Source organism: Carettochelys insculpta, chromosome 3 (genome assembly GCF_033958435.1).
Source record: "Carettochelys insculpta isolate YL-2023 chromosome 3, ASM3395843v1, whole genome shotgun sequence".
Taxonomy (NCBI): Eukaryota; Metazoa; Chordata; order Testudines; family Carettochelyidae; genus Carettochelys; species Carettochelys insculpta.
Genome location: NC_134139.1, coordinates 200,236,757 through 200,258,855, shown reverse-complemented (window position 1 = coordinate 200,258,855; position 22,099 = coordinate 200,236,757). Strand labels below are relative to the sequence as shown.

Here is a 22,099-nt window from a genome sequence, read left to right as displayed (position 1 = left end):
GGCATCATTATAGTTTGCTGCATGTATTCTGGAAGAAGGACGTTCTACTGATTAGGACACTGTGCTAGGTCTCAGGAGAAAGTTTCCTTGCTTTTCCACAGAGTTTTTGTATGACAGTGCACAAGTTACCTGGTCTTTCTGTGCCTCAGTTTCCCATCTATAAACATGGCATAATAGCATTTTCCCATTTCAGAATGGTTCTGGGAGGATAAATCCATTAAATATTTTGAGGTGCTCAGAGGCTGTGGGAGAAGGGCCACAGAAGAACCCTAATATGCATGTCCTGCAAATCAACACCATCTTATGCAGCTCCGCAAAACTAAGTTGTTTCTAAATCATCACTTTAGGTGCAATATAACTTCACCCCTTAGCCACATATGTACTCATTAGGGTGCTTTTGAAAGTTGTCCTCTGTGTTCTGATGTCACTGGTGGGCTGAAGCCCGAATGTCTCCTCCCAGCCTTTTTGATAATCTGCCTTTCCTTGACAGCAGTGTTCTCACCAATGAGTGGGGTCTGGATGCATACGCCACATGACGATTCTCTATGTAGAGGAGCTGGGCAATTAAAATGACAGCCATGCGTGCTGCATTGACTTGAAATGAAATTTCTTTTCAGCTGTGATTTAATTCTCATATTTCTCTGAGTTTGGGGTGATTATTCAAAAGCCCCAGAGGGACTGCAGGATAGGGATTAACACATTTATTTGTTAATTTATTTATTTGTTAGTACTCCTTTTTCGTGGAGTTATAGGGTCCTTGGGCCTATGAACTAGGGCAATTCCTATTATCAGAGTTCCCAGCTGGGTATGATTCTTCTGTTTAAAACATTTAATTATCCAATCAGTAGGTCAAACCAATACCATGTGACTAACCACACAACTGTCCCAAGACGTCATTTCTCTGACAGGACGATAAGCTGAAGTTAACCTGTTGCTAATAAGCAAGGGGGAGTGCCCTTTCTTCCAGTCAAACAAAGGTGTGACATTGCATTTCTGAACTGTTGCTTGTTTCTCCAGGTGGCTTTACGGTGAGAGCTGAACAGTTGGCGTTCCTGAATTCACCCAATCAGTTGTCATTCCCATTTCCTCATTCGGCCATCTTCGAAGATCTGGATGGCTCCATCAGTGGACATGGAGGAAGTCATCTCCTTGCGACCATGAGCACACTTACAGCTTCCTGTGTGTCCAGTGCTAACTTCAGTCATGCTGCCAAGGCCAGTGTTTGTGGAAGGGACGTTATTTTTCACCGGATGTCAATTGGTTTGTAAGTAGCAGTTACATCTTTGCAATATCGGGTCTGACCTGGGCTTTTAATTATCAAGTCTGGGCACAGCTCTGGAAATAAGGAAGGCTGAGTTTAATCTCTGAGCTGTAACCTCCCTGTGCCTCAATTCTCCATCTTTAAAATGGAGATAATAGCCTAGCCCTACCTTATAGAGGTATGGTGAGGAAAAAGGCATTAAGAGGTGCTTGGGTGTTATGGTAATGGAGGCCATATAAATACCTAAAATACATGATTTGTTGTCTCTTCTTGACAATTGCTCTCCAGATTAAAGTGCACAATTATTCACCTTCCCTATGGCTTCTTCTTTGGCACAACACCTTAAAGGTGTGGTTGAAGCATGGGTAGGCATACAAATGTTAGCTGTGGTTGAGCCAGCATGTTAAAAATAGCAGGGCAGCTATAGCTGCACGGACAACAGGGTGGGCTTGACACACCAAGTAGATGCCTCGGATTCTGATTAGTGTTGCCTGTAAACTGAGCTACCCAGGAGAGATTCAAGTGCCATCCAGCACCCACAACAGTATTTCTACTGGTGGTGCACATCCACATATGCCTTGGTGCACATAACAAAATTTATTCCATCATAGATGGAAAAAATTAGCAGGAAAACTGGTTCTGATAGGAGTTTCGAGATGGCTAGGCCTTCCTGCAGTCTATGCAGTCACAGCTGCACTGCTGTTTTAGAGCACTTGCTTGACTTATGTTAGTATATGCACAACTACCCAAGCTGGGCATTATACTGAGCATAGACCTACCCTTAGTGTAAATGACAATCAGATTTATAGAGTTCAGTTTCCTACCAGAACTGATGCTCAGCTTTGCTGGACATATAGGTCTGGTGTGCTATTGCAGTTCACATCTTCCTGCCGCTGCTGCCAGTGTGAGCTGGCTCAGCTACTGCATTCCCTACAGCTAAAGACAGCCAATGCAGAAATGTCACCTCACTAAACATGATCACTTCTGCTGATGGAAGCAGGATGCATTAGAATTCCTCTCTCTTAAGAAAAGTGTTTTAACAGATGAGAAAAATCACTCCAGATTTTTGATTCTCTCCTGCCCTCTCCCCATGTTCCCCATCATTTCGTTTTCTCTTTAGTGTACAAATCTGTACCATTTTCTATTTTTCCTGTTTCAAGCTGGTTGTACAAAGGCAGTACTGCTGATGAGCACTGTCAGATGGATGTAAATAATTCAGAGCCTTTGTGTTATTCATGTTTTAGAAGAAGCGAAAACATTTCCAGAGAGAAAAAAAAAATGCTGTGTAATTATATGTTCTGCAGAAGTCTGGAGCATTTTCTGTATGCCATCAGTGACATGAACAGTCCCATGCAAATACAATTTCTACTCACTTCAACTGAGCCATAGAGGCGAGGCATGGAATGTGTTAGCTAGAGAGGTGGTGGAATCCCCATTTCTAGAGATTTTTAAGTCCCAGCTTCATACAGTTGTGGCTGAAGTGATTTAGTTAGAGTTGATCCTGGCCTGGGCAGGGGGCTGGACTTGATGACCTCTTGAAGCCTCTTCCAGCCCTAGGAATCTATGATAAACAAAAAGTCTACACTCAGTAGGATTAGGGAGTGGTGTGACTTAGAGTACCAGGCACTAAACCAGGAGTAAGGAGGCGTGTGTCCTAGTCCTGTCTCTGGCATGTGATCCTGGGCAAGTTATTTCCCCTCCCACTATCTGTTTTTCTTGTCCAGTTAGATGCAGGTTCGTTGGGTTAGGGGCTCTCTCTTACTCTATGTGCAAGTAGCCTGTAGCTCAGGGAGGCCTCAGTCTTGGCTGAAACCTCTGGGCATCCCTCAGAATATAAATGATGATAATGCACAAAAGTGGTAGAGCATTTTTCTAGCACTTATTCAGATCCCTCTTGTTTCTTCCGGTTTACTGTGCTAACAAGCCTTGGGAGATGAGCAGAAATAGGAGTTAATCAGAACCTTAGATCCCAGCAGTTGTGAACTTTGCGAAAGTTTGAATCTGACATTCAGTGTGACCCATCGCTGCGCGTGGATGGCTTAATAGTTTTAGGTTAGCCATAACAGGGGCCTTTGGCTCTTTTCAACAATCCTTTTCTTTCAGGCTGGCCCCCATTTCTCTTTCCATTGATCTATAAGAGCAGGGAGCCAGCTGATGGCAAAGATACTTGGCAGCACTATATTCCCAAGACCAGTGGCTGGCCTATCCTCCAGGGGAATGTCTTCTGAGTCAAGTGACCTGCCTCCTTGGAGATCAAGAGCATCTTCTCTATGCTCTTTCCAGATCTCACTCCCCTATATGTGCACTACCACCCAAATCATCATCATGTTAAGTTGAAGAGAAGAGTGAGGGGTGATTTGATAGCAGCCTTCAGCTTCCTGAAGGGGGCTCTAAAGAGGATGGAGCAGGGTTCTGCAACCAAAATAGCGGGAAGAGCCATTTTTTCAACTTCGGTTACAAAATCAATACTTCAAGAGCCACAATGCATGTGAAGTCCTTAATAAATACCTTCAGCTATCCTTTTTGTCACCCCTCTTGTAAGAACAGCACACACACATTAGCTGTGTCTACACGTGCACACTACTTCGAAGTAGCGACACTAACTTCGAAATAGCGCCCGTCGCGGCTACACGTGTCGGGCGCTATTTCGAAGTTAACTTCGACGTTAGGCGGCGAGACGTCGAAGTCGCTAACCTCATGAGGGGATCGGAATAGCGCCCTACTTCGATGTTCAACGTCGAAGTAGGGACCGTGTAGACGATCCGCGTCCCGCAACGTTGAAATTGTGGGGTCCTCCATGGCAGCCATCAGCTGGGGGGTTGAGAGACGCTGTCTCTCCAGCCCCTGCGGGGCTTTATGGTCACCGTGTGCAGCAGCCCTTAGCCCAGGGCTTCTGGCTGCTGCTGCTGCAGCGGGGGGATTCATGCTGCATGCACGGGGTCTGCAACTCGTTGTCGGCTCTGTGTATCTTGTGCTGTTTAGTGCAAGTGTGTCTGGGAGGGGCCCTTTAAGGGAGCGGCTGTCTGTTGAGTCCGCCCTGTGACCCTGTCTGCAGCTGTGCCTGGCACCCTTATTTCGATGTGTGCTACTGTGGCGTGTAGACGTTCCCTCGCTGCGCCTATTTCGATGTGGTGCTGCGCAACGTCGATGTTGAACATCGACGTTGCCAGCCCTGGAGGACGTGTAGACGTTATTAATTGAAATAGCCTATTTCGATGTCGCCACATTGAAATAGGCTACTTCGATGTAGGCTTCACGTGTAGACGTAGCCATTGATTTGTGCCAGTTAGAAAGTTGTTACCCCCATCTCCAGGCTTTACCTCCCTTCCCACAAACCCACCCCCCACCCAAGGTTTAACCTTTCTCAGCCCCAAATTAACCCCCCCCCATCACCAGGCTTAACTCCTTTCAGCCCCAAGACCACCCCCACTTCAGGCTTTACCTGCTTCAGCCCCCAAATCTGCCCCCCCCCACAGTCCCAGGCTTAACCTGTTTTAGCCGATGAGCTCCTCCAGCTACACACACTGCTGCTCCTCCTCCGCAGCCTCTACCCCCTAAACTCCTCTGCTTCTTCCTGCCACTTCCTTCTCAGTGGGGTTGCACACCTCTAGCAGGTTCAGACTCAGCTGTCCCTCCCCCCTAGTTCTCCTGCTCACTTCCCCCACCTGCAGTGTGGGTGGCTCCCTGCCCTGCTGAGAAAATCCATATTTGGTCTTTCAGAACCCTGAAATCATCGAGGTTTTTGGTTTTCAGTTTTTTGATGAAAACCCAGTTTTATCCCCTCTGCCCCACACCCCAGACATTTTTGCCAAAACATTTGTCTTGTAAAAAAAAAAAACATTTTTTAGCATGATAGAAGAATTTCTGCCTGCTCTGTCTGAATGTAAAAAAGCCTAGAACTTGGAGGGAAATATGGGTGTGAATCGAAACTTCACAACCTTGATCCATATCTCTGTAAAAAGAGCATTTTCCATCAAATCCAGTTGAAATTTAAACTAATGTGTCACGTAAAGTGCCCTGGAAGGTCTCAGTACATCTTTAAAAATGTAATTGAAGCTTATAAAAGTCTTTATAAATCTATATGTGCAAAAGTTATTGAGTGCTGTGAAGAACAGCTTATGTCATGGTGCAGTGCTGAGTTGCTGCAGGCTAGATATGGTTGCTCAAAATGCCACTGCTAACCATATTATCTCGAAAATGTGAGCTCCTATTAATATTAAAACAAATTCTCATTACAAATTGTCATAATGTGATTAAGTGACTTTAAAAGTTTCTCCTGCTCATGCAAGATTGTTACAAGAGGAAACCATTACAGGTTGAACCTCTCTCATCCAGCACCTTCTTGGCTGGCAGCATCCATAATCCAGTATGACAACCACTTATCAAATGTGTGACCAGGTTTCCCATGGTCCCATAACATTTATTTACAGTCACCAATCCTGGCTGTCAGTATTCAATGCTGTTATTTAGCTGTAATTTTCCCTTAAATGCCCTTTAAGAGCCCAATACACAGTGGAAATGTTGGCAGTGCTGTTAGATAATCATTCAGAAAATTCTCTGGTATGGCACTGGTCAGGTCTTGAGGGTGCTGGAGTAGAGAGGTATAACCTGTACAACGATCTCCACTACTCAGGACCTTCCATCCCAAGAAATCCTAAAAGCACTTATAGCAAACTTTGTACAGTTCAGGAGTAACTCAGCTTCTCACTCAACTTCATGTGCCTCCACTGCAGAATTTTGAAAGCCATGATATTTGCCCAGCCTTGTAACTGAGCCTTTTATTGCTTCACTCCTTTATTTTGTTGGAGAGGTGATTAGCTTACTTTTTGGTTACTTTAATTCCTCAGTCTGGCCTCATATCCTCTCCTGTAGTGCGTGCACTTGCTTCAAACACAGCAGTAGTGGAGGTGTCAATGTAAAAGGAAGAGGATACCCCCTACTTTCATGACTTCAACAGAAGAGTTCACATGATTACTCTAGTTTGGCTTCTCCTTTGATATTTACTTATCCTGTGTGTGCACCTTTGTGTATAGCTCTCCCTGCATCAGACACATGCAAAGCCACACTTTTCCACTCATGACACATGTACACTGTGACCCTCAGTATACACATCTTCCCCAAACATTTGCACTTGTTCACAGATATAGATGCCTTATCTAGACATACACACACTCTTCTGTTATCTTAATGGGCCCTGTCAGGGGTCATGTGATGTGATTTGCTGCTGAGCATTTAACAGCTGGACATTGGCTGTTCAATTAACAAACCCACCTGCTTGAGTTTCTTACCTTTGTCTAGATTACTACGCTGTATTTCTTACATAATTGATTGGCCCTCAGGGTATATCTAGAATATGCATCAAATCAGCCTGGTCAGGGTCAATCTCCTGGAGTTCAATTTCACGCATCTGGTAGAGACGCACAAAATTGAACTATTAGGACTCGGCAGTCAACCCCTGGATTCCTTGATAGCGCGAGGAGTAAGGGAGGTCAACAGGAAAGTTTCTCCCTCTGTGAAGATGGACAGGTAAGTCAGTTGCAGATAAGTTGATTCTAGATGCACAATTGCCATAGCTAGAATTATGTACCTACAATCTACTTACCAGCCAAGTGTAAGTGTAGTCCAAAAATGGAGTTGATTTTCAGAGCAGTGGACAACAGCAGGACAGTTGTGACATGAAGTGTGGCCGTCTCAAAACCCACAGATCCAAATCCTCAATGAGTTCCTTAGATTTTGGTTGCCCAAGTTGAAATGCCCATCTCTGATTTTCAGCACAGCATTTCCTCCAACAATTATGCAGCATCTCAGAGAGCCAGGCCCAAAAGGCCTGATTCTCCACCTACTTATACCAGTGTAAATCAGGAGAATATCCACTGAAGTTTGAAGTTAAATCTTTCAAGAGAGATAAGAATCATATTCAGAGTGTTTCTACTTGGGCACATACATTTAGTGACAATATCCAAAGATTTTGACTTTGTGCAATTTAAAAAAAGTGTTCTTGGACCCACCAATTAGATCATAAGAGTTTGCTATAGTCAAAGTTAGCATTTCGGCTACATTTGTACAACAGTAAATTAGAGTATTGACACAAATGTTTGCAGCCGATTTGAAGTTAGCTGCTGTTTGATTTTCTGTTTTAAGTAGATGGATTATCGTAATGGGTTATTTCATAAATGCACCAAACAGAATTCATTTAGAGAGAAACACAGTGCCTGCCACCATAGGCAGAGATATGGAGCCTTAGGATAAGAAAGCTAATGGTAAACATAAACAGGAGAGTTAATATTTGTTCTCCTTGGTGCTGTTGATTGGTTCAGCAAATCCTTCGTGGGCCATCTATGTTCAACAGCTCTACACAGTGCACTTGAGCTAAATTACATAACAGCTTATACAGCCACAATTGTAAATTGTGATTCAGATTGTAAAGTTCTGTCTCGTAACTATGCCATATTTCTAAAGCAAATTACTCCTTAATTGAATTACTCCACTTCAACATAAAAATACAGCTCTGTCAATGAGTCATCTTTTTTTTTCCTAGTATAGTGTGTAAAAGCTTCCAGCTGCTTGAAGTGGGGGTTAATTTTGCATTAAGACCACTACCTCCTGGTTTCTTTCAAATAGAGCCAGGGGAAGTTGAGGGAAAGGCTCTTTCTTTTGGTAATGAAGCTCTCTCATGTTAATGATCCATGCAGGCTCCCTTGGCTCCTTTGAATTAGAAATACTCATGCTTCTGCTCTTCTGCTTCATTAACATTAAGGAGAGGTAGATTGGTGGCTATTTAGGGCACAGGGAAATTGTTGGCTATTTAGGGCAAATGAAAATGGTGCTAATTGTGGCTGGTGAATTCCTTTAGAGGTATAGTCCCATATTTGAGTTAGTTTGACAACAACATGAAAAACAAGCACAGAAATGTCCTTTTGAAGAGAACATGGTATCAAAGTCAGTGTTAATTTGGAAGAACTAACTCTGTGTCTACATGTGCCCCTTCCTTTCGAAAGAGGCATGTTAATGAGCAGGTTCAAAAGATGCTAATGAGATGCTGCAATGAATATGCAGCACCTCATTAACATAATGGCAGCTGCAGCGATTTGAAAGTTGGCTTTTCGAATTGCGCGCCGCCTGTGGAGCTGGGACCTTCCGAAAGGACCCCCCAGTTTTTGAAAGCCCTTCTTCCCATCTGGTGATTGGAAGAAGTGCTTTCGAAAACTGGGGAGGTCCTTTCAGAAAGTCCTGTCTCCACGGGCGGCGCGTGCTTCGAAAGCCGCACTTTCAAATCGCCACGGCCGCCATTATGCTAATGAGGCGCTGCATATTCATTGCAGCGCCTCATTAGCATCTTTTGAACACACTCATTAACATGCCCCTTTCGAAAGGAAGGGGCACGTGTAGACCCAGCCTAAGACTTGCATAAAAAGGTTTTTTCAACCCTCCCAAAACCTGGTTCAATTTCTTTTTGGTACTGATGCTGGGTTATTGGCTGCAGGTGGGTGGGGTAATATCTGAAAGAAGAACAGGACAAAGTACTGGAGAGTTGGGGACAAAGCATTCCCAGTGGAGAGGATCCAGCTGTGGAACAAATTTCCAGAGGAATCTGAGTCTATGTCTACATGGCAGGTGCTATTTTGGGATACAAAGGTATCCTGAAATAGCAATGCTTAGGCTTTTCACAGCATCTGAAATAGCGCTGCTATTTCGAGTGTGCTATTGCAGAGACTGGGAGTGGTTGGCCCATTACAAAAGCAGTTTCTTTGCTCTTGATGTTCATACCTCCACATTAGCTACTGATAAAGAGCCATATCCCCCCTGACTGGACTGACTTGATTTCTTCTCTCTTGACGTTCACAACTCAACATTAACTGCCGATAATGGGCCACATCCACCCTGACTGAATAGGCCTTGTCAAGTGTGGCCCTCCCCTTGACTGAGAATCCCTCTTTAAATCCTCCTCTGAAAACCCCTCCACTCATGCATCTGACAAAGTGGTTCTTTGCTCACAAAGGCTTATGCTCCAAAATATCTGTTAGTCTATAAAGTGCCACAAGACTTCTTGTTGTTTTTTCCAGTTCTGGTACCCCTCGTCATATGTGGAGTAATGGAAAATGTGGAATAGCCCTTTATTCTGAAATTTGGTGCCATTTGGAAAGCTTCAAGTTGAGAATAAGGTATTTTGAAATAATTTAAGCAATTTGTGTAGTCAAATTGCTTAAATTATTTTAAAAAAAATCTTGCCCTGTAGGCATTGCCCAACTGTCCTCAAGAAATATTGCGAAACTCTCCTCCTTGGAAAGGTCCTCCCACCACAGAATGACACATTTCTTCCACAAAAAAAGTGCCAAACAACTCTCCACCCCAGAAACCCAAGCCCCTAAAACCAGTCAATCTAAACCAAAGAGTAAATAAATAAAATCTATGCATAAATAAATACCCCCCAAACCTAAAAAAGCCCTCCTTATCCCAAGTTGAATTTCATAGGCCAAACCAGGAAAAATACCAATGATAACAACTAGGGTCTTTGCTATTGTTACTGATGATACTTGGAAGAGACTCTCACTATGGTGATGATCAGTAGAGTAAAACCATATGACTAACAGAATCCAGACAGGCTTGCCCAGCCTGATCTTCCTGTCCACTTGTGCACCTGTTAAGGTGTTCCAATTGAGAGGTCTCATGGAAGATCTGTGTCAAACACCCAATTGTATGTGGCAAGTCAATATAGTGAGCAGCGGTCTTGTGAAAATAGAAAAGTAAAAGTTACATATTGCACTGAAGCCAGCAACTGTGGCCCTGAAATTTCCTGCCACTTGCTGTGGTTTTACATCATTGCTTTCAGTGGAGTTTCTCCTGGTTTATGGTATTGTAAGAGAGAGGAAACTCAGACCCCCTGCCATATGAGTACCCTCAGCTCATTCTGATAGTACTATTATTCCTATGAAGGATTTCTTCCATACCTGAGCAGGTGGGAAAGTCCTCGCAACCTATGACCATGCCGTAGTGGTTTCTTTCTTAATTAGTACGAATACCTTGTCCTATCTGATGCTTGCAAGGGGAGGTTTGTTAATAGTGAGACACCTATTTAGCCCTTCCAAAGTCCTTCACATCAGTTTTATTGCTCTGTCAACAAATATTGATTGATTGCTTCTATTGATTTATTCTCCACGCTCCCTCCACCACCTATCCTGTTGCTGAGTGTTCTGTAAAAGGCAATAATCACAACATCCTTTCCAAAGTCTGCAGCAGTCAAGATAACAACCACCAGAAAATGCAGCAAATTATTCAGAGATGCTAAGAAAACACAACACAGAAAAATGAGATCACTAATATTATCACAGTATAGGGAGGCACAGTCCAGTTTTGGGGAGACACTAATTAAAGAAAAACAGTTAGGCTGCATCTACACTAGCAAGTTCTTTCAAAAGATTTTCAGAAGAACAGGGCTGTTTTGAAATATTCTGCAGAGCATCTACACACAAAAAGCATTCTTTTGAAAGTAAATCAAAAGAATGAGGCAGTCCTTTTGAATTCACCCTTCCTTTCTCACTTCAGGAAGAAGGCCCCCTCCCCCCGAAAGCTTTTTTCGAAAGAAAATGTGAAGATGCACCACAGACCCTTTTTTTTCCCCAAAAGAACAGTCCTCATGGGGCCTGATGTTTTCATCTTTGTTCCATTCTTTTGAAAGAGCTGGGGCCATGTGGACACACACTTTCGAAATAAGTTCTTTCGGAAGTCATCTTCCAGAAGGGCTTCTTTTGAAAGATCTCTGTAATGTAGACGTGGCCTGACACACTACAGACATGCACAGACTGGCATGAATATTTCATCACAAAACAAAGAGATCTGTCTGATGCTGACTGATGCAATGCGTGTCTCTGGCGCCTGGTCTGACCACTACATAATACTCTGTGTTGGCTCCTTGAACCTTTGTCCACAAAATGTGTGATTCTGTTGGATGCCGAAAAAAAGCTGGATGTAGGTAAACTTGAAATGCCTGAGACACAAGCACTGTTTCAACCCAGTCTTGACACTTCCTTAGTCATCAGCAATGAAGGTCTAGAATGGTCACCCACTATTGAGGATGATTGGCTTAGTGTCGAAGCAACAATCTACAGAACAGCTGTTGAAATCCTTGATTTCCAAAAACGCAAGCAGAAGGACTGGTTTGATGACAAAGACAAAGATGCCCAAGGTCTTTGTAAGATGCATGTAACACACCTGGAATGGATCAATGATAAAGAGAATGCATCCAGGAAATCAGCATATATTCAAGTTAAGCAAGAGGCACAAGTCAAATTATAGAAAACGAAAGAGGACTGGTGGAAATATAAAACGTTCAACTTCAGGATGCAGCTGACAGACATGATTTTAAAGCATTCTATGATGGGCTGAAGGCAGTTTATGAGCAATGCATTTCTGGCTCTACACCAGTGTGCTCTGCTGATGGTCTTACTCTGATCAGAGATTGTTCTGAAATTCTTGACTACTGGGCTGGACATTTTTGCAATATATTAAACCAGACTCAACTTTTGACAGCAGCATTCTTGAAGAGATCTCTAGATGTCACACAATTCAGATGTATTCTTGTTCTGGGATTAGGAATTGACTCTGGGGAAGGACTAAGTAGTCAACTGACTGGAGAGAGCTAACAATTCAGTGTGCTCACAGCTGGTCACACCGCCAACTCCTAATGAGGCACAAAAAAAAAAAAGCTGTTAAACAGATGAAATCTGGAAAATCATCTGGCAGCGATACAATAGTATCAAAAATTCATAAAGTTGCTGGTGGCCAGCAGAAGTACTATTTCACCTGTTTGTTTATCACTTTTTGGGAGAAGATGCTAGTTTGTCAGGACTTCAAAGATGCCCCAATTGTACACATATACAAAAGAAAAGAAGACTTTGTGTGCTGTGATGACCACCATGGCATCTGTCTACTCTCTCTAGCTGGTAAGATCCTGGCCTGCATCCTTTACAACCGGGTTTTACCAGCTGTTTTTAAAAAATGGCATCATTCCTGAAAGTGTAGATTTTGTGCCAGTTGAGGCACTGCTGACAGGATACTTACAGCCAGACAGATAGAAGAGAAATGTAGACAGTAATGTAAGAACCTCTATGTGATTTTCATTGACTTGATGAGGTTATTCAACATGCTTGACCCATTATATCTAAAGAATGCCCATTGGCTAAACACATTTCCTTTTATAGCCCTCTGCTCAGGGACAGGAATCTGGTATGCCATCATGATTGTAGTTTTTCTCTTTTGGGTATTTATTTGGTTTTTGGTTTTGTGGCAATATTTTTAGTTTTGATTTCACATCTTTTCAGGTCCACCATGTTTGTATTTGAGCATAATACAAAAGAGCTGAGATAATGTAACATTTAGGCTTTATTCCATCCTCCACATATACTGTACTTTCTCAGAAAGCACTTCCTGAAAGCAGAGTTCTTTAAGTTCCTAGACATTCCCTCAACTTACGTGTACAATAATGCCCCCTATTAGGAAATTGTTGTAGCAATGGACAAGTCATTTTGGCCAACAGAAATGACTGAAATCAGTTTAAATTGTGAAAAAAAAATCAAAATATCCAAAAGTGCATCTCATACATCACTAACTGGAGCTGTGTCTACACGTGCACGCTACTTCGAAGTAGTGGCACCAACTTCGAAATAGCGCCCGTCGCGGCTACACGCGTCGGGCGCTATTTCGAAGTTAACTTCGACGTTAGGCGGCGAGACGTCGAAGTCGCTAACCTCATGAGGGGATTGGAATAGCGCCCTACTTCGACGTTCAACGTCGAAGTAGGGACCGTGTAGACGATCCGCGTCCCGCAACGTCGAAATTGCTGGGTCCTCCATGGCAGCCATCAGCTGGGGGGTTGAGAGATGCTCTCTCCCCAGCCCCTGCGGGGCTCTATGGTCACCATGGGCAGCAGCCCTTAGCCCAGGGCTTCTGGCTGCTTCTGCGGCAGCTGGGGATCTATGCTGCAGGCACAGGGTCTGCAACCAGTTGTCAGCTCTGTGTATCTTGTGTTGTTTAGTGCAACTGTGTCTGGGAGGGGCCCTTTAAGGGAGCGGCTTGCTGTTGAGTCCGCCCTGTGACCCTGTCTGCAGCTGTGCCTGGCACCCTTATTTCGATGTGTGCTACTTTGGCGTGTAGACGTACCCTCGCAGTGCCTATTTCGATGTGGTGCCACGCAACGTCGAAGTTGAACATCGACGTTGCCAGCCCTGGAGGACGTGTAGAAGTTATTCATCGAAATAGCCTATTTCGATGTTGGCTTCACGTGTAGACGTAGCCTGGATAAAAAACTGAAAACAGAAGGGAGAAATAAATCCTCACTTTTCAGAATGGAAAAAGGTAAATAGTGGTGTCCCTTAGAGATCTACACTGAGATCAGTCCCATCCAATATGTATAGAAATAACCCAGAAAAAGTGATATGCAGGAAGACGGCAAAATTTGCAGACAAAAACATTGCAGACAAAAAAAAATTACTCACCACAGCTCACACCAAGCAGACAGAAAAGGGTTACAAATGGATCTTACAAAACTGAGCGAATGGGCAGCAAAATAAGACCTAAATTCAATGTTGATAAATGCAAAATAATGTGCATTGGAAAACATAATCCAAATTATACAAACAAAATGATGAGCTGGGAATTAGCTCTTACCAATCAAGAAAAAGAATTTGGAGTCTCTGTAGTCTTTCCTGAAAACATATGCTTCAATATGAAGTAGCAGTCAAAAAAAATACTGCACACACAAACCAAACCAAAACCATAAGAGATTGTTAGGCACCACTAGGAAAGGGATAAATAATAAGACAGAATACGTATTTCCAGTATGTAAATCCTGGGTACATCCACACCTTGAATACTAGTGCATTTTTGGTCACACCAAGCTCCAAAAAGATATATTAGAATTGGAAAGGCAACAAAAAAGGACAACAAAAATGATTAAGAATATGGAACAGCTTGCATGTGAAGGAGTAATTAAAAAGGCTGGGACATTTCAACTTGGAAAACAGATGATGAAGAAGGGACAGAGGTCTATAATATCATACCTGGAGTGGAGAAGATGAATAAAGAAATATTATGTACTTCATCACCTAAGACAAGAGCCAGTGGTCACCCAATGAAATTAATAGGTGGTAGGTTTAAAACAAACAAAAGGAAATACTATTTCACATAGCACATAGTCAACCTCTGGAACTCATCGCCAGGAGATGTTGTGAAGACCCAGACTATAATAGGATTCCAAAAAAGAAATAGATAAGTTCATGTAGCATAAGCCCATTAACAGCTGTTAGTCAAAATGGTCAGGGATGCAACCCCATGCTCTTTGCCTCCCTTGCTTCTAATTGCCAGAGGCTGGAAATGGATAGCAAGGGATAGATCACTCAATGATTACCTGTTCTGTTCATTCCCAGTGAAGCAGCTGGCACTGGCCACTGCTGGAAGACAGGATACTGCAATAGATGGACCATTGGTGTCCTCCAGTATGGCTACTCTAGGTTCTTACACTCTGGGGTCACATCTACAGTACAGTGAATTTTGAAAGATGATCTTCCAGAAGATCTTTCAAAAGAGCGTGTTCACACTCAAAAAAGCAGATCAAAAGAACAATTTTGTTCTTTTAAAAGAGCACGTCCACACAGCTCCCACTCTTTCAAAAGAACAGGCCAGGGACTGAAAAGTCCAGTATCATGAGGACCGCTCTTTCAGACAAAGGGCCCCTAGAAGTTCTACACACACTTTTTTTTGGAAAGAATCTTTCAGAAAATGGCTCTCTTCCTCATTTGGGATAGAAGAGGGCTGCCAGAAGAAGCACCACATTCTTTCAAAAGGGATTTGAAAGAGCTCATTTTATGCGGGGACACTCTGCTTGTTCTTTTGCAAGAGGACCTGATTTTCCAAAAGGACTTGCCTCTGTGACAAGAAAGGGACAAGAAGACTGTCCTGTGATAAAAGCTGTTTAGAAGCTTTGGGTAACCACTATGGTTGAACCAAGTAATTCAAGATATGCTTTTTCAGTCTTGTTCTTTGTAGCACTGGAATTCAGTTATTTTTATTATAATGAGTTGCTCACACACAAACATTGTCCTTATTACTGTAGATTGTTGAGCAGTTTTTTGATGGACTGGACTGGAGCTAGGTAAGAAATGGGAAATCAGATTTTTTTTCTGAATGTTTGTGTGGATGATTAGAGATATGGTTCCATGAAACCATCACCTGTTTCATGAGGAGGTGAACTAATCAGTGGTCCATTATGAAATTCATGATCTCTCTTTATAGTCTTCTCTTTTGTGCAGGAGCTGAAAAACATATTTTTGAGCCTAAATGACGTGTGCTTTCCATTTTTTAATGTCCCTTTTATAGTCTATTATTAATATATTTGCTCCCCCTGAGAAGTTAACATTGTGGAAAAACAACTAATGTGAAAGTGTTGTACATACAGGCCATAGTGCTTTTCCATTGAAGATCACAACATGTGTTAGAGACTCCAGTAAAAAAAAAAAAGGGGGGGGGCAGTAATATAGCACTTTAAAGACTAATAAGTAATGTATTAGGTGATGAGCTTTCGTGGGACAGACCCACTTCTTCAGATCTATAGCCTTACCAGAACATACTTAATATATAAAATACAGAGGTCCAAAAATTAAGTAAATTAAGCTTCATGCATTAGGTATTATTTGCATTTTAGAGATGGATAAACTTAAACATCGAGAAGTTAGGTGACTGAACTGGGGTAAGCCCATAGTTTCCAGACCATATTTCTGAAGACCCAGTGAAGTCAACTGAAAGAATCCCACTAACTTTCACAGCAGGTAGATTTAAAACAAAGAGTTGAATCAGTATAAAAGTACAAACTGAGTGATATTGCATAATAGAGAGAGCCAATATAGAAACTTTAGTGGGATTTGGGTCAGGACCTGACAACTGAAGAATACCTGAGAGAATATCCTAGATGTCACACAATTCAGATATATTCTTGTTCTTGGATTAGGAATTGACTCTTAAGAAGGATTAGTACGCATCCTTCAGTCTGCATAGACTATGGATCGCGCCCTTTAAAGTTTCAATTGAGGACTTCATTTACAGCATCTATTGTGACTATGAAGACCCACACAAGAGTGACAGTCCTTGCTGCATCTCTTGCAGATGTGGTGGGTGTCTGGCAAGTCCTTATTGTGCTTTCTGTGCGCTTGCTTCTCCTCTGCTCGCTGTCTGATCTTCATCTCGCCCTTCTGAAGGCCCTTGTGTAACCCCTGCCTCCATCTGCTGCGGTCATCTGCTAGTTCTTCCCAGTTTTCCAGCTCGATGTCTACCTCTCTGAGGTCTCTCTTGCAGACATCTTTGTAGCGCAAGTGGGGGCGTCCGGGAGGTCTTTTGCCAGAGGCTAACTCACCATACAGGATGTCTTTTGGAATCCTTCCATCATTCATCCCGTTGACATGGCCAAGCCAGCGGAGTCGATGCTGCCTGAGGAGGGTGTGCATGGTTGGGATTCCAGCTTGCTCGAGGACAGCAGTGTTGGTCACTCTGTCCTTCCATGATATTCCAAGGATGCGCCTGAGGCAGCGCAAGTGGAAGACGTTCAGCCTCTTTTCCTGGCGGGCATACAGGGTCCAAGTCTCGCTGCCATAAAGGAAGGTGCTGAGGATGCAGGCTCTGTAGACATGCATTTTATGCAGGCTCTGTAAGCAGTCGACTTATTGGAGAAGGCCCAAGTAGTCAACTGAGGAATCTCTGAGCCAGGTTAGAAACAAGAATTGCCAAAAAATATTGGAGTTTTGGGTATTTATTTGCATTTCTACGTTTTTTGGGCGGAAAGGGCAAGCGAAGGAAAACATGAGATTGTGACAACCTGCTCTAGACCAGAGGTTAGGGCATGAAGCTAGGATGTGGGAGACCCAGCTCTCCCGGCTTCAAAAAGTGGCCTGGAACATGGAAAGCTCCACTGTAGGCCTTCTGCGGAATCCTGGGTAAGCCACTTCACGTCTGTTTCTTCACTCTTTGTCTTTCTTGTCTATTTACAGAATGAACTCCTGTAGCTTGCCAGCCTATAAGGCCTATTAGTTTAGTTAAAGCTTCTATATATGTATTAACCCAGTGCAGTTAAGCGTAGTTAGCTTAACCTAGAAAATGGCTACTTTTTTTTTGTTATACTGCATTTACAGTAACCACAGAGTAGTCTGCTCTGCAAGAATTAGCTTGTTGCAAGGTTTTTTTCTGTTTTCCACTATATATTTACCCCTAGATACAAGGCATAAAGGTAATTTGTATAAGTACAGGCCCTAGATCTAACTGTCAAGTCATAGTCTTTTAACCACATACCAACTTGAAAAGGGATCAAAACAAAAAAGCAGTAAAGTAGCACTTTAAAGACTAACAGAATAATTTATTAGGTGAGCTTTTGTGGGAAAGACCCACTTCTTCAGACCATAGCCATGCCAGAACAGACTCAATATTTAAGGCACAGAGAACCAAAAATAGTAGTCAAGGTTGACAAACCAGAAAGAAAATGATCAAGGTGAGCAAATCAGAGAGTAGAGGGGCAGAAGGAGTGAGGGGGAGTCAAGAATTAGATTAAGCCAAGTATGCAAAACAGCCCCTATAATGAACCAGAAAATTTGCATCCCAGTTCAAACCATGTGTTAATGTGTCGAACTTGAATATAAAAGAGAGTTCAGCAGCCTCTCTTTCCAAAGTAGAGTGAAAATTCCTCTTCAGTAAGACACAAACTCTTAAGTCATTAACAGAATGGCCCACTCCTTTAAAATGTCAGCTGACCGGTTTGTGGATCAGGAGTGTTTTTATGTCTGTTTTGTGCCCATTTACTCTTTGTCTAAGAGAGTTTGAAGTCTGTCCAATATACAAAGCATCTGGGCATTGTTGGCACATGATGGCATATATGAAAAGGGATGGTTGTCATAGACAGCATGCATCAGGGGTCACTAACATCAGTCCCATGGGTCACACTCATCCTGTTATGGAGGAAGAGTAAGGCAAGAGTCACCACGATGGCATTTCTAAGTACTCTTACCCTTTTCTCAGAACTTACAGACAAGGCCATGACATCACACATCATGCATATTCAGGATGACACTTCAAATGAATATCACCAATCACATCTGTGTGCCCCATAAATTCCTAGGGTGCCAATGCCTAATTTAGTGTTGGAAAGGGGGTTAAGATGATGTAAAAGGGACTATAATACCCCCTGACAAGTGGGAAAAATAGGCTCATAAGAGACTCAAAGGAGGCTCCTCAAGGGTTTCTAAGATTCTTGCTTCACTTTAATTTCTTTTCTCTGGTACTGTCTCGCTCTCTTTTTCTAACCTCAACCTCCTTGTAGTATTATCATACCATCTCCCCTTGCCATCCATGGAGCAGAGTAGGTTTCAACTACAAGGATCCTTAAAAGGGAGTGAGCATTGTACTTTATCAACATATAAACAGTAATAACTGTAATGCAAACCGTATTCAGTATGTGGTGCTAAACTAGTGATGGTGAAAAAGTATATAGTCTGCAAGTCTATATTGGCTCTCTCTGTTTCAGTATCACTCAGTTTGTACTTTTATACTAATTCGACTATTTTTTTAAATCAACCGCTGTGAAAGGAAAATAAAGAAAAATCTTGTTAAATTTACTTGTGTAGTCATTGGAAATCCCAGCACTACCTATAGTCCCAGAGCATTTATACCTCTGTGGTGTTTAAAGTGATCAGGGTGTAGGTACGGGCCTTTAATCTTCAAGTTAGATTGGCAAGTCTAACCTAAAGTAGTAACTCCTTCCAAATATTCTTAAATCCGCCGTTGCACTCATCAGAGCAGAGACTCTATCCCCATTCCAGATAGGACCTAGCAGTGCTTTTATAAAACAAATGTAATAGTAATATGAAATGAAGGATTTGAACACAGGTGTAATGTATTTTTCCCTAGGAAAGAGGCTCCAGACTTTCCTTATAATTTAACAGTGACTGACAGTAACAATAAGACAACCACAGTCAATTACGTCTCAGATACTTTATCAAACCCATATGGTTGGATGGCTCTGCTCTTGGACCAGGAGGCTTACACTCTGACTTTTGGTAACTGTTTGGTCAGCAAACAACTTCAGGTAATGCTGTTTTGTTTGTTTGTTTGTTTGTTCAAAATGACTTTTGTAATGGATGAACAGCATTCACCCAAACTATATCAGGAGCAAAGAAAGAAAAATCCTCTCATTGCTCTGAATGGGCAAAAAAGGAGGAAAAGTACTGTGTATACATAAAAGAACACAAGATAGTCTTCAGATCACATACACCTGTACCTTATATGAAATCCCTCTGAGCTTGAAGAGCATTCTGGGCATCACTGGTGAATGTTCATCCCCCATGCATAGGGAAGATACAAGACCAATGCACCCCTTAAAAATACTGAAGGTTGGTCTTAATGGCTCATAATTTCTGCCCATGTTTTAATGCGGCCAGGAGAACTGACGTAACATTCACTTCTCACCTGTCATACATAGTCTTTAACATTCTATGCTTCTGATGCCAGTTCACAAATGAATACATTATACATCAAGGAAGTGCATGTTCATTATGTTCCCCTCTATCTAGTATTCAGCTACGTTCGATAACTTCATTGCTGGGAGTTACTTACTGGTGGAACACGACAACCTTTCAGCCTCAGTTGAAGTAACGGTGTCCTGTGGAACAAGACCTGGTCACCCACTCCAGTCACTTCCTTCACACCTTCATAACAAGAGCTGTGACTGGTTTTTCAACAGTAATTTGGGCAAGCTAACCTATTTAGGTAAGTGCTATGCAATTAATAGGCGTAAATATCTGCAGATGAGTAGTACTGGAGAGGCAGATCTGCAATTAAAGGCCTTGCAAAGTGTTTGGCATGGACAGAGGTTTAAGGCAGCAGACCTACTCAAATAACAAGTTAGGCATATGCTCAAGTCTTCGCAGGATCAGGGCCATAATCACTTCTCAACAAAGGAGGGTATAGCATGACCCTTGGCAATATGAGATTGACTGGATTTGAATTGGTGCTTTGGAGGAGAAAAGGCTTTGGAGTCCATTGTCAATTCCTTGAATCCCACACCTAAAATGTGAGTTCAGTCCTGCACCCATTGAAAGCCATGGGAACATTTTTTTTGACTCTGAATTACTCATATGGAGGGTGGGTCCTTACATTGTGAACTCTCAACAGCTTTGTAGGCTCATGGGTTTGAAAACATAAGTGTGACTTTTCAAAATATTGTGGCTAATGACACCTCTTTATTGTGATAAACTGTGCTTGCTAGTTTTGCAATTTGCTGTTGACAACTTCTTCAAAACCTGGGACTTTCCCCTCTTTACCCAGCAAATCAGTCACTCTGGTACTAAATTCTGGTTGTGGAAGGAGATGTAATGAGAAGGACTGTGATTAATAATGCAAATATTGGAAGTCACATAGACCTCACCGTAGACTTGGGAGGCAGCTATTATTCTCATTTACACTGCAACCAAGGGAGTAACTTGGAGCTCCCTTGGTGTACTTTCACTTACTTCAATCCAGTTTATATGGTTACAATCAGCAGACAGATCACAGTGGTGTAAATATAAACTCAGGCGATAGAAGTCTGCCAATACTTACTTAACTGCTGGGCAGACATTGCCTTAGTGAAGCTAAAACATGGACGGCCTGAATCTGATTGACTTAGACCATTTTGACGCTCATATAATTTCATTGGCTTTACTGAATTACTTCTGATTTGATTGCTCTGGGTCCTAGAGGAGTTAAGTGACTCACCCAAGGTTTTGCTAGACATCTAGCACCAAACAAAAATCTTTTCTTTTTGCAAGTTGCTAACAGTAAAGGGGTGGGGAGAAGACACATCAAGATACATGCTAGCTTGAAGGTAATTCCCCCCTGAAAACCTATTATTCCAAGTACAAATATGTCAACTGTTGGGCATCTGGGATACCCTGAATAACATTTTCCCTGTAATAGGGAAGCCTTGTAAAGCTCAAAGATCATGGTCAATTTCTTGGCATGTTATTGCCATTAAAGAAATAGATGTGACCAGTGTTGCTGGCAATAATGGATTATACTGTACTATTGAATGTATCAGTCTCAAACATCATGGTTCCATTTCTGTTCCATTTTGTTTTGGTTACTTTCTGATTGTGACAGTACACGTGTTTTTCTTAATACAGGGAGAAAGGCTCTCATATTTGGCAGTCAGATAAATTCAAACTTATGCATCTCACGTGTGTAATCCACACTGAGAACATTTGATTACTTTACATACATTATAATCGGGAGACCATTAATACAATATTTGTTATTGGAATGCTAATTTTGCAATGAGGAAGAAAATTAGAAATCAAGCGAAATCAATGGATTTGTACCCATGCGATTGCTGTTCTAAAGTTCACTGCACAGCACTGGAAGTTAAAGTGATTTCAAATTGGAAATAAGCCACACATTTTTAACAGGAAGTATTGTCACTCGATGGAACAAACTACCAGAGGGTATGGCGGTTCCTCTGGCACTTGAAGTCTTTTTAATCAAGTTTGGAGCATTTTTGCAAAAACAAGTCTCTAGCTCCACCACAGGTTATTGGACTTGATGCAGGAATCACTGGGTGAAATCCTCTGCTCTGTGCTATGCAGGAGGTCAGACAAGATGGCCACAGTGGTGTCTTCAGGCTCAAAATTGATGGATTTGTAAATCAAAAGAGAGAGAATCACGCTATTCGTTTAGCCACCCGAAATGCTCTGCTGTTTCACATTGTGAGCTGTTTTTTAAAATTTTTGTTACATTTAATGATATGAAATAATTAGTCAACTAATTAATCCAGTT

The 22,099-nt window shown here is 42.2% G+C and overlaps 1 protein-coding gene across 14 annotated transcripts in view; it reads left to right on the top strand.

The window, feature by feature from the left end:
- Nucleotides 1-22,099, top strand: part of PKHD1 (PKHD1 ciliary IPT domain containing fibrocystin/polyductin) — a 455,042-nt gene that overhangs the window by 211,413 nt on the left and 221,530 nt on the right. For all 14 annotated transcript variants that reach the window (XR_012645152.1, XM_074991417.1, XM_074991418.1 and 11 more), the window contains 3 exons: nucleotides 1,018-1,264; nucleotides 19,199-19,376; nucleotides 19,861-20,056. Coding sequence is in view for 13 of the 14 variants with exons in the window: in XM_074991417.1 (XP_074847518.1) it covers nucleotides 1,018-1,264; nucleotides 19,199-19,376; nucleotides 19,861-20,056 (621 nt within the window). In the remaining variant the exon portion in view is untranslated. The remainder of the gene's footprint in view (nucleotides 1-1,017; nucleotides 1,265-19,198; nucleotides 19,377-19,860; nucleotides 20,057-22,099) is intronic.